A 16,229-nucleotide genomic window follows, 5' to 3' on the forward strand; every position below is an offset into this window, starting at 1 on the left:
CAGCCACTTTGCCGAGTAAAATGAATCGGCCACACTGCTAGATGGACCAGAATCCTTCAATGCGATATATTCTATGCACTATAAACGCGAGCCGCATGCCTCATTGCCTTTAGTATGTGTTGTTTAACGAAGTATATCTTTAGTTCACTTCTAAATGCTACACTTCGGTCTCCAAAGGAACCAACTTACCAACTCATCCAAATCTGCTCCATGCCCCAATAGCATTAAGATAATGCTTAATGCAGGTAGTGCAGTAAGTCAGGTCTAAGGCAACAAAGGAATGATCACAGTTTGTTTTATGGCAGTTTCAAGCCAGTAACTATTTTAAATCAACATGCTTCAATAAGCACCCGTTCATTTGACAGTACACAACAAATCAGTGTCAATAATTTATTTTTTCAGCTCAATGAATTTACATATCTGTACATAAAATACATAAATCTACATGATGCAAAATTTACGTGGCTCGTGTAAGGAGCCAACACGATTCTAAAGCAGAACTCGGGTCATCTTAAGTTAATCAGTTTTGAACGGTGACAGGCTGATGCTTGCTGTGCCGTATGTTGAGAGGAGCAAAAGGCAGCATTTCGCAAGGCCCGCTCATTTTGTAGTGTGGCCAGCAAGCTATGCAATCTGCTTGAAGTGAGTGTGGCAGCAATGTATGCACACACATGCGTGAATTCTTTGTCAGTGAGCAAGGATGTTAAGCATGGAAGCTGTTTATACTTCAAAACTTCTGCCTGCACAAAAAGCCCCCTTATCAGGCAGTCCTAATCACTCGCAAGCTCCAACACTTCTCTGGTCAGTTCAAATCACAAAAAGCCGCTTCCAAGTAAAGTGCACAGCATTACGGAGGAGTGTATAGCACTACTCCGCTTTTCGTCATACATGTGCGTCAGACTCTCCGAGATGACAGAAACAGTCTTACAACTGCAGCTGTGTTTCAAAATATACCTGTCTACCTTTTACACTACAGAATTCCCCTTCAACTGTTTTGGAACACTGTCTGAAAGCGCTGGAAACTCAATGGCACAAGCATTCAGCCATTTTCCATGTCACACATGATGATGTGGATGAGTAATACAGTTCACCAAACAAAAATAAAATAAGCAAAAAATTACAGCACCACCCAAACCTGGAAAGCCATCATTTCAGACCAAATCTATAAAAGGCACGCAAAAAAAAAAAAAGGCAACAAATTAAACGGGGCAATGCTACGGCAACTCAGCTATGCCACTACAGCCATCAAAGGGAATAAAGCTTGAGTTTTGCATTTTGCACTTCAGCATGTCACTGCAGTGTACAAGATACGTCTTAAAAGATGATAAAAAAAAAGGCTGTGATGCACTTGCTTAGCGTACCCTGCAATCAGTGTACACCATGCTAAATGCCTGTCCTGAAGAGCTCCACATGCAAAACAATTCATTCGAGAAAAAAAAAAAACAGGCGGAGGTTACATAAGACATGTGCTGTGTTTTCTGTTAAAACAAATATAGCACCCACTGCAATGCAAGGTTTTGTGACAAATATTTTGGCCAACGGAAATACTCTATCTTAATAATAGAGATTCCAAAACAGTGTGCGTCAATAACTTGTCTCCAGTTACAATTCTTAGTCCAACTACAATGCTGCAGAACTTTGGAACGCCCACTAGCGAGGATCAACGCATAGTACCAAAAAAAAGAGCTAGCAAAAATACGGGGCTCAATTTCATTTAGCACAAAGGGATGCCAAAGTTACAAAATAAGTGCATTCTATGTACATGGTAGGAAAAAACAAAGAGGATTTGTTTACAAAAGAGTAGTGGCCTGTTGTGCGACACTGCAGCATAAAAACAAAAAGAAATGCACTTCCTGCTCCTGGCTTGCAACATATATGGGCTTGGTAATGGTGCTGCCTCACCACAAGCACAACAAAGTAAACTAGCCGCACATGATTAGAACAAAGCTATCACACTAAGTTCCGTTTAACTGGCAGAACAGCAAAGCTGCCGCCAGTGAAAAAAAAAAAAGGATTGGAGTGAGACAAGTAGCCAGTTTCATGCCCCACACACAGCACAAGCTGTGTCAAATGCATAATATAATTAAAAAAAAATGCAGAACACAATCATAGGGAGGCCTGTATCACTACATTGAGATTTCTCATGCCACACGCAGTAAAACTTGATTCAGCAAGTGAAAATGGAGAGAAAAAAAAAGAAATAGAAATATGCTTTGTAACAGGCATGCACCATGCACGCACACACGCATCCTACTAAACCTAACGACAGCATATGTCAGACAAATGCAAGGAATAAATACACTAAGCATCAACAACCATGTTACCCATTATTTTTTTATTTTTTCTCTCCCCTCTTTTAAACTCTAAAAACTTAAACAAACTGAAGCAGCGCTGTCCATCACAAGATAATGAGTAGTTCCTGTTCCGCGTACTTTGAAGAAGAGCATAATGATGTCCTTTGCCTCAGGAGAAGCGCAAACAGCAGGAGAGAAGATCAGGCAACAGCACCTCCTACACGACGAGCTTTGGGAGACACATGCAACTGCCTCCTATGAGAACAGAAAGAAACAAACCCACGCCAAGCCTGCCATAAGGGGACTGGAATGTTACACGCTCTGTACAAGTGAGAAAGCAGGGTACTCGACACTCAGCATCTCACCCTTCCGGGACACATGGCAAGAGCGCAAGCACAACACAAGGGAGAAAATACTTTGAATGCCTGTTTTCACCTACACACACAATTACTGCCACAGTGGAACTAAGCCCAACACTTGTCTTCCCTTAGCTCTTGATGGAAGCAAATGAGAAATTCAAAACGAATGAGAAGCTGGTATCTGCCTCAAAAAATTCACGGGCAACAACAAGAGCAAGTCCAAACAACCTTCAAGTAGAGCTTTAGACAAACTGTGTGGCACCTCATAACAAGGAAGGAAAAAAAGCCGATGATCTTGAAAATATTGCCGCCTGTAAATAACGGCAAGATGACCACCAACACAAAGGTAGACCAAGAACTTACATCTTCTTTCCTTTGTTGCTTCAACTGGTTTCTGCACAATCCCGAATTATGAAGCCACATATACAGCAGATGCAGACATGACTCGGAAACTAGCTGTGAAAACAATCTCTTTCTCTCCCTCCAAATTATCGGACCAACTGTAGCGCACAATTCAGTCAGCAATGCATTTTTTTTTAAATATACGCTCAACACCAAGCCATCTAACATTTTTGATCAAATCATTTACAGGGGCCCTGCAACACTTTTCGAGCATAGCAAATAAACTTGCTCAATCGCTAGGTTGTGTTGTCATGAACACATGAGGCAAACAATACACTTCCGCATGCAACAGAGAACTCTCAATCATGCTCGAAAGTTGGCGAGCCCTTTCTAGCAATTTCAAACTTGTGCCCTCCTCCGTGTCACCCATATGCGTGTATCAGTTAAGAAATGACTATGGCCTAGATTCTTTCAGAGGTCAGCTGTAATGTACCAGCATGCCAGCAATCTCTCTCTCTCTCTCACCTCCCCTGAGAAATTCCCATGTGCATCGGCTGCTCGGCGAAGCAGCGAAAACCTCTGAGCGCACAAAAAGTTTCAAGAGAAGGGACAAAGGTCCCAAGGTGCTGAAATTCATATTCTGACTGCGGGTAGCTCGGCTTCTAGAAAATGCATGAAAAAAATCCTTGCTGGAAGATACGCGTGACACGGCATCCTTTAACATCCCAGGCATACGTCAACTTTATTGAACAGTGTTGCAGGGCTCCTTGAAGCATGGCTGTGAAACAACAAAAATCTTTACTTAGTAATGCCTCAGCCTGCAGCAGTTCATGAGTATACACTAGAGGAAAGAGTCAGAAGGAAAGACAAAGCCAAACAGAGCAGAATTCCCCCAGTCCAGTGAAGATGCTACAAAGTAAAATTTATGATGGCCTGCAAATCTCCTGTCAGCTCACTGCAGTCTTTGTAGCACAAACAAATCAAACAAGTCAGAACCACATTCTCTGTTCATCATATCAGTGACGAGCACAATTGCCTAGCCTCCATGCGCACAGTGTGCTTCTGCCTAAGCTCGCATATAAGAGAACATAAATATTTTCCTCCAAGCTCTCGCAGCTTACCCACACACCATACACAGAGTCCCCTCTTTGGAATCGCAAGCTACAATATATTACTCTCTAAAGCTCTATCCCAAGTTTTCGGGATGCGCCACACACAAACACAGGACACAAACAAGGAAGAGCCAACAGTTCATCACCCGCACCCTCATCTAGGTGCTAAGGGCAAAGCCAACAGCGCAAACAATGACAACTTTGTGCTGCAAAACAGCAACAGCAAAAGAAAAACGCAGAGAGAAAGAGAATGGGAACAAAAGAAGCACTGACAAAGCATCGCGTCCCCTACCATTGCACTAGAAGCAGCAGCCACCGTTTCCTTGCGTAGGACATGTGGTGGGACGAGGGTGGGCGGCCAATGCAGAGTTCTGCTCGTTCCTTAAAGTGATGATAGCACTTTGAATTCTCGCACATTTCCTACAGGTGTATACACACAAGAGCGGAGAAGACGTAACTGACACGGAACTCTCAACGTTCAAAATGGACGTGACTGCAGTGCACAGTCAGCCCAGAAGCAGTTTTCCAGGCCCACCCAGCACATTGCCTGTCCGCATGCGGCAACCACGGCTATACATCTTCGAGACGGCGTGCCCATATATGCGTCTCCACACACTGTACACTTGCAGCCCTTGCAGCGAGGCGCAAAGGATCCGAGATGCACACCACGGCAGCAGTTGATCAGAGAAGACAACAAGAGGTGCTGTAGTGGCAGCGGCGACGGCGGCAGCAGGCAGGGTGCACTGCAGATGGCGACTGCTCCAAGTCCATCTCAGTTAAGCCTACGTGGCTGTGGCAGGTGTTGGCGAGAGGTGCACAGTGGCTATAAGTGGCATAGTAGCAGGATACTTTGTGGCCTCTTGTTCCGGCTGTCAACCCTTCACTTGAGATTTGCCATGCATGACAAGGCCTTGCCACGCGTGTCTGATAGGTCAGTGGAGGAAACAGCTGATGATTTGGACTAAAGCCGAAAAAGTCCCATCAGACTGGACTTTGAAAATAATGAGCTGTAAGCAACGCGAGGTGAGAAACGCAGCTACATTGATGTTTTACTGCTTGCACACAGCCAGCCTTTCAGGTGTCAAATGAACTGACCCTCTGCGGCCCAGACCAGCATCTAAAATACAGTTTCCACAACAGATTGTGCGTTAAAAAGCAAGGTTTAACAGCATACGATTTTAAAACAAGAATGTAGGGAGGCTTTATATCCAGGGAGCACCCATTATGCTGTCCCATTTAATTCTAAGTGAATTACTTACAGCACCAACAGATGCCTGCATGCAGTCTCGATTTTGATGTAATTAAATGCACAGCTTCTATTAAGTGCAACATATATAAACTGAAGGTATCCGCAATCTATGCATTAGACCCTATTAATAGACTAATAAAAAAAAACTGCATCGTCTATATAAGACCCTGCCACGGTGGCTCAGTGGTTACGGCACTCGGCTGCTGACTCGAGAGACACGGGTTCGATCCCGGCCGCGGCGGCCAAATTTTGATGGAGGCGAAATTCTAGAGCCCCGTGTGCAGTGCGCCGTCAGTGCACATTAAAGAACCCCAAGTGGTCGAAATTTCCAGAGCCCTTCACTACGGCGTCTCTCATAGCCTGAGTTGCTTCGGGACGTTAAACCCCAATAAACCAAACCAATCATCTATATAAGCTCGAACATGTTCTCTTAGACATTTATGTTTAATGTCTGAAGCCCATTCTTTGCTCTCTCATTTACCTAAAATGCTACACTATTAACGACAATTCCTTAATCCCAACAAAGTTCACGAACTCTCTGATATGCAACAAAATGTCAGTATCATGAAACTGACAGGATGCGAAGATTTTGTGCGTCGTAACCATTACTACACCACAGCGACACAGTTTTCACGAAAAACTGGAACAGCTTTGTAAGATTCATTACACTGTAGCAGCCTAGCTTTATCGGCACGGTTTTCCTCTATCACACACGCGTAACAAAAATGCAAACTGAATTTCTCCTACTAGCTCCATTTAAAAGCAAAAAAAAAAAGGACGGAAGCAGACATTCACCTACAGTGCTTGAAAGACTATTGGACATAGCTTCAGCTTAGGACACAAGTTGAGACTGACAAATGAGATCATTGTATCAAGGATGCTAATGCAGATGGGCAGATCTGTATAGGACAAAAAAAAAAACTAAGAAAGGGGGAAGGCAAAGGCAGACAAAACCAGCTGGCAGGAAACAGCTGTCCCAAGTGACTAAGCAAGTGGTTTCCGCCAATGACGAGGCCAGGCAAAAACCAGACAAGTATTTTGGCCATGGCATCCTTTTTGTTTTTTCTTGACTAAACACACAGCCGAAAAACATCAATCCTATTGCAGGTGCAGCCATTTTGGGCAGCTAGTGAAATTATTTCATAAACAAAAGGGACAGTTTTGTGCAGTCAAGTTGAAGGCCGGCGAAAACTGCAAAAAGAACAAAAAGCCTACCTCCACAACAAAAAAGGCAGAACATTATAAAAAATGCAGCTTCAGGCCAAACTCGTTCTGTTCTTTGTGTCTTGTGAGGCCTTGAACAAATCATGTGCCATGCACAGCAGCAGTACGTTCCATAGGAGTAGACGATAATGCATCAACAAGTACCGTTTCATTAACGAAAAAAAAACTAGTCACCTTTTTAGACGAACACTTCGTTCTCAGCAGTGTGAGAAACTATTTAGAGCAGATGTGAACACACCTTCCAAAGCAGCTGCTTTGAGACAAGGAAGATAGGTGAAAGAAAATGCTGTGTGTGAAACCAGAGAGAGAGGTATGAACGAAAAACAAGAGAGATCTCACTGTGTTACGAGCACCCAAGCTTGGGCGCCTGCAATATTGTTTGTGTTCACTGAACACAAAATGTCCATTAGGCAACCCGGCATGTACTCCACAGATTATGTAGCCAACGTTTCTATGCTTGTCAGGGCCAGAACAGTGCAGGCTGGGCTCTAGTTTCAGGAGGCAGCAGCAAGGGATTTCCGCCCCGAAATCTAGCATTGGACATCATGTTTGGGAGCATCCCTACCAAGTTTTATGGATTTTATCATAAGCTGCCCAATTTTTAGATTCCACTGTACTCCACTGAATATTAGTATTTTTTTTAGTTTCGGCCTTAGTGTCTTCGGTATTTCAGAGTTCGAAAGTGTGCTAGAGCCTGTCTTTGTAAGCACTTTTCATATCTAACACCTTCCCTTTGTGATCAGTAATTGTTTCCTACCAAATGCCTGATAAACTCATAGTATGCTTTTAGATGACTTACACTGCACATACAGTTGCAGCATTACTACCCAATCAGGCAGGGGACTTGTAAGCAAGGGTTTCGTGACCTATAAAAATTTATGCCTTGCTGATTTCATAACAATGAGAAATGGCCATAAGGTATCGGCCACAACCTTCGAAACAAGCCACAACTTCAGCCGTCTTGATGCACTGTTTGATGGTCACATTATTACATCAAATTAGCTAAGCTCGTCTCTCCACTCAACTCTCAGTCACCCTTGATTACGTTTTGCTTCTCTGATATCTTCTGTGCTACTCCAACAGACCAACGGCCATCAGTTTCTTACTTTCAAGCAAATATAATTTCTTTGTATGCGTGTATGCTTGTATTGGTGGTAGCTGATGCTCACGCACTGCTATTTGAAATGGGAAATGCTACGCTACTAAGATGTCACTGTTTTGTTCACATGGTTGCGGGTTTTGTGCTATCATTCACATGCTTGATTACCGAGGCAGAAACCACACTGTGCAGCCTGCCTGAGGTACCAGAAGCACCGGTGATCTCTGCATGCCGATGGCCCATCTCCTGACCACGGAAGCCTGGCACCCCTTCTGCCCAACATGGAACCAACGTGTCCACCCAGCACCACCGACCTACGCCTCAGACAGGTGAGGCCACCCGCAAGCTTGCCGCCCTCTTCCACTCAACCCCGTCGTCTGTCCGCTGCCCACTAGGCACCTTGCGCACCGACGGAAATGGATGGAACTTGACATCACGCGAACTCCCGATGGTGTGTCGCCGCTGGAGTCCCATGGAGGACAATGGCCGCCGGCGCGTGCCGCCCACTGCCACGGGTGCCGCTTCGCCCTCCACCAGGCGGCTGACCAACGCGGCAACCACACCGTTCTCAGAGTGCCGCTGTTGCGGCCGTCCTCCGGCCCCTGCTGCTTCGTCATCTACACGATAGATGGCGTAGCGTGTCGCGGCAGCCCCATTCAAGCACTGCTTCTTGCAGCGGTAAGTCACCGAGGTGCCACACGATGGCGCCGCTGATGTGGTGGTCTGCGGGATGTTTTCCTTCTCGTGCAGAGAATCAAAGAGGTTTGTGGGCGGCTGTGGAGGAGCCTGGCTAGACGGAGACTCCATGGGCTGTGACGAGCTGGTGTACTGTTGCTGGAATGTCTCTGCGCAGCTACCAGGCATCTGGACATCGTTGATGGCAACGGGCATATGAAAGTCCTTTTGGTGCAGTTCTGCTAGCAAAAAAAGAAAATAGAGGGGAGGTGGGGGGAGAGAGAGATAAATGTTTGTGGAGGCCTTCCAGGTCTGCAGTGAAAGTGCAAGCTCTTCATAACTTTCAGATAAATGTAATTTAGTAAGCCTTCTAGACTCCTCTGCAACAAGCTAACCAGCATTTCAACTTGCTTAGGCACCTCACAATGTTGTTTCCAGTATATTAAGTGCATGTTGCATGCAATTAGCCTTCAAGCAGTGGCATCCCAATATTAAAAGAATAAATGAATATAAAGTTGTTTATAATTTATTCTTCAATGAAGGCTACTCTGAAAATTGGTATATTGTTTTTTTACAAATAAAAAACAACGAACAGCACATAACTTAACTTTTGTTCAGCAAATGCAGGCATAACAACAAATGAAATTCTGAACGAAAGTGAGTTTACCCGACATTGTAATTGAAAAAAATTTATAAACAGCGTTAAACAGAATACCTGACACGATGCTATTACTGCAAGATCTGACTTCACATCTGCCAGTGCCATCATTGAAATTGTAAGCAACGCAAACAAGGATAACCAGTTGATTCGTCAGTTATGCCATGCAAACTTCTGCTAAAAGAATGAAATTTCACACAGAAAACACAGATGAAGCAATTAAACATGTGCAGCTTGCATACATCTGCTTTTGCAGCATATGCATTAAAAGGGCACAGCAGCACATATGCCAAGAAGCCAGAACTGCCCAGGAACTACACTCCTAAGTAACGAGACCCTAAATTCCTACTGAGCCTAGCAGATTGTGAGCCAAGCTAAATGGTTCCGTACATCGTGTGGTGCTCACAAATGGACTGAAAATCAAACTAAGGAGGACTTCGAATCATTAGTAAAATCTCACTAAAAGCACACATCATTTGGCCCCTCAGACTAAGAGGCAAAGACAGAGAGGTAAACCTTGGCTATTTAAGAGACAAAAATATGAGCAACGCATGAGAACATTGCAACAAATAAGCACAACCCTTGCTACTTCTTAGATGTTACATTGTGCTAGCAGTGCAATGTAAACGTGTAAACATAACGCCATTAGAAGGCTGCTCTAATCTGTTTGATAATACAGTTGACTCTCATTACTTCAAACCCACTTCAGTCGAACTACTAGTTAATTCAAACCAACGATTTTTGTCCCATCAACACCAAGTGCACTAAAAAGGCTCCCGTTAATTGGAACTTGGCATACTTCGAAAAAATTTTCAGTTCCATTCACGTTTTAAATACGAACAGTTGACTAGCTATTTCAGAAAGAAAATTTTAATACAAGAAGCTGCCTACTGTGCATGAGTAAAAATTTCATCAGGTGCCTTCAATGACAACTATTTTCCAAGTATCAGTAAAACTTGCATATCAAATATTTCGACTTCAGTGATTACAAGAACAACAACTATGCAAACAAAGAGGTTTTATCTTCATAAATAAATACTAGCATGTGCTAAAAGTTATCAATGTTAAAGCAATGTTAGTAAATGAACAGGCGCCAGGAACTTTCTCGACACCATCAAGGTGCACACCATGCAATGTAAAGCATGTCGAGAAAAAAGGCTGTTCACCAACACAACATACTAGTATGCACACACTTTTGCCAGCACTTGAAGGACACACAACTGAGCGATTTACTTAGCTGTGGACCACCGCTGCTTATTCTTGAGAGCTGTAAGAAACAAAACAGAACTTCTAGCTGGATATACCTTGTTGCATTTCCAGGCTGCATATCACAGAATTGAGTGCAGAAAGCAGGGCATGTTGATGGCGGTTTAAGAGAATCGTTGTACAACAGCTGCCATGTGTGACTGCGACTCTTTTCTTTAAATGTGTTTCCACCAGGGTGTTGTAAATGATGCCAAACAAAAACCTTTGTCTGAAATATGGACAGGAACAGAAAGTTTGTGAATAAGCATAGCTATTGCTTGCACAAGTGCTTTGTGCAAACTGAAAGAGCTCACTTGACTCAACAGAAAAACTGCAATACACCAGTGTAATAGATTTAAGCACTAAAGGCCCATTCACACTTGCGAGTCGCAAAGGGCACGCGACCAGCAGTCGCTTGCGACCTAGCAGCAGCTCGACAACACCGTTGTTCACACTTGCAAGCGCGACCAGCGGGTCACTTTCTCGTTAGACTCTCGTTTGAAGCGAAAACTCTCAGGAATAACATTGTTCGCGCGCTTTCGAGAGTTTCATCTGTTTTGGCCGCGCCTCCTGTACTCGCACTCGGTCGTCTAAACTGCTATTCGCAATGTACTACAACGACCCGAGCGAAGATTAGGTTGTCGTGACGGTTTTGATGTGCACCACGGTCGTACAAGCGTCATGATGACAGAGGCACGCTTCTCTGCAGGGCCGGCCTACCAGCCTGCAGTATGCCGGCCGCCGGCGTCAGAAAAATGCGCCAATATTGCTTGTTTGCGTTCATACCAAGCCCTTGGGTACAGGAATGTAAAAAATGAATCATTTTTGAAGATCGCTGGCCACTACCGAGTTGCTGGTAGAAGTGATAACTGCGACACAAGCAAATTTTTTCCCATAGCCGCTTTGCTGATGCTCCATGCGGCTCGACTGTTGTTTGCTAGCCCCGCTGCTGAAGGCGTCGCGGAAGTCGAGCATGTCTTGATATTATTATGATACGCGGTTCACAATAAAACGGTGACAAAACGGTGACTAGCGCTGGCCAGGATCCGAAACGCCCTCAGCTGCGGCATCGATATGAAACCGGCTAGGCTTAGCGACGACTAGGGCAGCCAGCTGGGAGCAGCGCAGGTCGTCGCCCGGCACGCCCACGAGCGGTTTCGCTGCCGGAAGCTTGGTTCGCTTGCTGATTGGTTCAGCGGTTTGTGACTCGCAGTCGCGAGACTGAAAAATCAAGCAGTGAGCGACTGGCCCGCGACTGTTGCTTTTCGACCAGGGCGACTGTTTGCGACTGTCGCTTTTCGACCAAAACATTCGCGCGACCTCTGCGACTCACAAGTGTGAACGGGCCTTAAAACAACGTCTTCAAGAACCTGCCGCAAAAAAAATGAGTGCTATGAGATGACAAGCGCTTTCACATTTCAACAGCTACATGTGCTGAAGGCAGTTCGGATACCTAAGAGTAAGCACAACGCAAAACTTGGACTGGCATATCATATTAATGTGTGCTCATCGGTACCTGATGCAACATAAAATATCATAAATTGGTTCACATTATAGAAGGCCATGTCTGCAGATCAAGTTTCAGAATTTGAACTAAGGAACAGCTGACCTGGCACTGAATGCAACTTCAAAAACATTAAAATTCACCCTGAGAGGAATACAGCTCAATACAAAGAAGTTATTCCCATTAGTGTGAGTCAAAAGGCTTGCAACATGAGTTGCAGCTTATATCCAATAAAGCATGGTCCAACTTGGGTGCCAGTAAACCAGACCTCGTGGAACCATGAAAGTTGATGTCATCTGTGGAGACTGTTTATAGCTGCTCTCATTTTCAGTCCAAGCCGTTATTCGTTAAATGGGCAGCAGCTCTAATGTTTGCACTTCCATCATTCGCGCCAAAGGGGGCTGGTTATAGGCTCTAAGAAATGTCACAAAAGCTGTCAACTCTCATCTTATTTAAAGAAGCATAAGCTGCTTTCTGCATTTGGTTTACTGTCAACTTTAAATAAGCTTTCTTTTTCCTCGGTTCCTAACATTAAATGCATCTTTCACGGTTCTCTCTACACATTTCGCACTAATCAATTCAATATTTAATTCAAGCTGAAATTTCACAGGTTGTCAACATCTTCCTGTAGTACGAAGCCCTCTCTGTTGATATGAACTATTTATGCAACAATCTTGGAACTTGTGGTTGGCTGTTTGTTCTTTTAACCCTGTTAATGGTTCTGATGCATTAATAATTTAATGAGAATAACAAAATCACTATCGACGAATAATGCAAGTGATACTGAAGAATGATTCCAATTTGAGATGGGTTCCTTGGTAGGCCCTAATGTTAAAGGTATAGTACTATGTACAAAGCACTACGGGGAAACACAAATGCTCGGGACGCAGGCAGTTAGCAAGCCACAAGCACACACTGCCTCGGCATTCTCCATCATGGCACCAATCAAGCATGCCAATACGCACCGCTGTCTACCAACTGGGCACAAAAGGCCACTTGGCGTGGCGCCTTGCAAGAAAGGACGCTGCAGCCCCAGTAAAGGGCAGGCTGTAGATGCCGCGCGACCATGGCGGCAAAGATGGCCGCTGTGCAGTGCGAAATGGCTCTGAGGGAAGATAGACGGGCCAGACCACACCCCAGTCAGGATGTTAGCACCAAACGAATGGGCCGTGCCGGGTCTTTCCACATGGCGGCAGCACCAGTATATCATGACATTCTCAACGCCACCATTGTTGTCATCATCAGCCTAAACCACGTCCGCTGCACTCTCCCACTGGCCTCAGACTAATCCCATCTTTGGGCCAGCTGTGGCCACCCTATCCCCGCAAACTTCCTCATCTCATCCGCTCACCTGACTCTCTACCGCCCCCTACTACGCCCGTCTTCTCTTGGGATTCCTTTCGTTACCCTCGGCAACCTAAGGGACAATGCTTCGGTAGATGCTAACTCTCAGACAACAATTTTTGGCCCTCTCCAATGCCCAAAGCGCAACTGTTAAACTGAAATGTTTGAGGTAGTGCACATCCAGTGTGAAGGTCCGAGCGCAATGCTGGTGCTTAACATAGTGCAGTGGTCACGCCCTCTGCTCTCCTAATTCATTACTGGTGACAAGTAAATCTCAGGTCACATGGTTTGGGGCTCATTTTCTGCCACATATTTTAGCCATGTATGCAGATCAGAAAGGCACGAGTTGCCTCCTTGTAATTTTCACTTTGCTCTGGGCTGCTCTTAGAGTCCAACAAATGAAATTCTCTTGAAATAACTCTAAAATTAAAAGAGTACAGTACTGCACAGTACATGCCAGCGACTAGAAATGCGCTTGTGAAAAAGCTATAGGAAAAAACAGAACAAAATCCCCCCCTTTACACATACTACCTTAAATTTCTTAGGCCAGACGTATGTGCTACATTCCGCAAAATACTTACTCGTGTACATCGCCACCTGACTAATATGCTGTCAGTAAAGCCACTCTCTTTCTTTCTTCCCTGGCTCCTGTCACAGCAGGTAGAATGGATTGTCTGAACAACACATTAGGTACAGTCGAACCTCAATACATCAAGAACTGGTATCAGAAATTATTGGCTACGTCAAACTCTCTGGCGACAAGTAGTGCCCAATCTGACGGTAGGCAGCAAACACCAGAGGCTATGGTAGCGAGGCACGCGTTTACACCATGGCACTAGCCTCTTGAACCTCTACAATGAACCTCTACAATGAACCTCTACAATGAGCCTCTACAATGAACCTCTACAATGAACCTCTACAATGAACCTCTACAATGAACCTCTACAATAAACCTCTACAATAAACCTCTACAATGAGTGCCTAATGCTCTTCTTAAAATTTTCCCGCCAAAACTCTGGTTCGAACCTGATGTTAAACCTCATAAGCCAAAGTTATTGAGCTCAACCGTTGTCAGCTCAATGGGCATTGATACTTCTCCTCCGACTCTAGTTATTTACTACTATTTCTTGCGAAGCAATTTATGGTGTAGGAATTGACAACGTAAGCTGATGTCATCTGTTTTAGGCCGCTATAAGGCTGAGGAAATGACACATATTGCCCTTAAATAAACATATGTGGCTTCCGTCAAAGCAGCTGACAAAGCACCTACACGCTGCCCAGGACGCTGGCCAGACTAGTAGTTCGCAATGGAAAAAGAGAACATCCCGATGCTCAGGCAAAGGTGGCTGACCTGAGTGCTCAGGTGGTGCTGGTGCCTGTGATGCTTGTGACACCTGAGGCAGCCGAAAGAAGCCTCTTGTGGAACTGGTGAGGGGGCTGAAGGGCACCGGGGACGACTGCTGCTGACCCCCGTTGCTGCCCCCGAGTAGCCTGAGGTAGGCCGTGGGCTCGTCAGCCAAAAAGTCGAGCAGGTCTTCGCGCTCGAGCTCCTGCTTGGCCCGCTGCCAGTCGCGCTCGATCTGCTCGCGCTGGGCGGGTCCCCCGGGGCATGCGGGCGGCGGCCAGCAGCGACGAGATGACGCCCGCAGCTGGGCTCGAGTCTCTTCCTCCAGGTGGCGCACCTTCTGCTGCGCTAGCGCACTCAGCTGTCCATAGGTGCGTGGTGAGGCACTCCCGCTGGCCAAAGAGGAGCACAGGTCTCTGTGTGTGGGCACATGTGAAAGTGTGAAGGGTCAGCTTATGACCAAAATGCAACTCTGAGTTCTTGTGTCTAAGGTCTCACAGTGTGACATCCTTATGTGTTTCAATTTCAAGAAGAAAGAAAACAAAGCAACATGTTTATCCCATCGAAATCAGAGTGTTCCCATGCGTACAAGCAGGAAAAAAAATGGTTTAGAGAGAGATCATCAAAACACCAGATCACCAGTTTTGTAACTGGCAACTCTGCCCGCACCAAACATTTGTACACTACTTTTACATGACGAGATGTCACGCCAGCCAATTGATGAGTGGTAGCTGCACTACCAATATGTACGCATCCATACCATGCAGTAAGCTTATCATATATGACATTGTTTTTCGTTTTAATGCAATTTTTTTTAGTTGTAGCAAAAGCTCATTAAGTTAGACTGCAAAATTCAAACTTTTGGGTAATTAAACACATCTCACTCGGGTAATGACATATATACAGCAGAATTTTGATCATGGGGTCACAAGAAATATTCGTATTATCCAAAACAAAGAAAATTTATATGCAGAATTTACACAGATGTTTCTGGCTAACGGGGTTTACTTTCAGCTGTGCACCACCGCTGCCTCGCGGCGTTGGCGCTGTGTTGGTCACGCGCTGCCACTCAATACTCGCCGTGTGTTCCGCGTGACTGGCGATCACGACGTCGGCGATGTTAGGGTCGCATGTCGCCGCTTACTATTAGCAGTGCACACTGTGTGACTGGTGATGCCGGCGTTTGCGATGAACGGGCAGCAAATACTCGGTGCTCAAGGGTGCGGTCACCGTTCACGTGTTCTTATGCACGTGTTCACTGCACGTGTTCACGTGCAGTGGTGTGGGGGAGGTTGTTCGCAACATCCAAATTGTTGCCCACTGCATACAGTGCACTGTGGCCAGAGCATTTTACGAATTCATATCATCCCGAAATTCCTATCAACTCGGACCACATCTTCCACTGTATGTTAATTACATTAGTTTAGATTTCATCTAAGTTGAAACTTTTAAGCACCTCCAAGTGGTTTGAATTAACAAGTGTTTACTGGATCAGCTGTAGGTTCAAGTCGAGAGCAATGATGAATCTGTTACAATGGCAGCCGAAGCAACACAAAAATAAATCCAAAAACATACTACTAATGTGAGGCATTGGCTAACACAACACAATAGCTAGAAGTGTCCTGCCACAAAACAACCATAGAAGCCACTTAAATTTACAATTCCGCATTCGACAAGCATAGCACAAAAATATCATTGTATATTTTCGCATCAGGCACATTCAGTGTTTCCTATATGAACAGGCATTGAATTAATTAGCCTTCTAGATGGATGAAGCTT

At 45.0% G+C, this 16,229-nt stretch overlaps 1 protein-coding gene across 8 annotated transcripts in view; it reads right to left on the reverse strand.

Moving 5' to 3' along the window:
* Positions 1–376: 376 nt before the first annotated feature.
* LOC149343177 (rho GTPase-activating protein 23-like) overlaps positions 377–16,229 on the reverse strand; it is a 90,178-nt gene continuing 74,325 nt past the window's right edge. For 5 of the 8 annotated variants that reach the window (XM_089545705.1, XM_089545703.1, XM_089545702.1 and 2 more), the window contains 2 exons: positions 14,457–14,866; positions 377–8,593 (listed from right to left, as the gene is read on the reverse strand). In XM_089545705.1, coding sequence (XP_089401831.1) covers positions 8,001–8,593; positions 14,457–14,866 — 1,003 coding nt within the window. In that variant the 3' untranslated portion in view covers positions 377–8,000. Of the gene's footprint in view, positions 8,594–10,257; positions 10,280–10,316; positions 10,487–12,726; positions 12,867–14,456; positions 14,867–16,229 lie in introns of those variants that run through there. The other 3 variants (XM_089545706.1, XR_016283100.1, XM_089545707.1) reach the window with 3 other exon arrangements.

Source organism: Amblyomma mixtum, chromosome 5, assembly GCF_055824585.1.
Source record: "Amblyomma mixtum isolate Tamu chromosome 5, ASM5582458v1, whole genome shotgun sequence".
NCBI lineage: Eukaryota > Metazoa > Arthropoda > Arachnida > Ixodida > Ixodidae > Amblyomma > Amblyomma mixtum.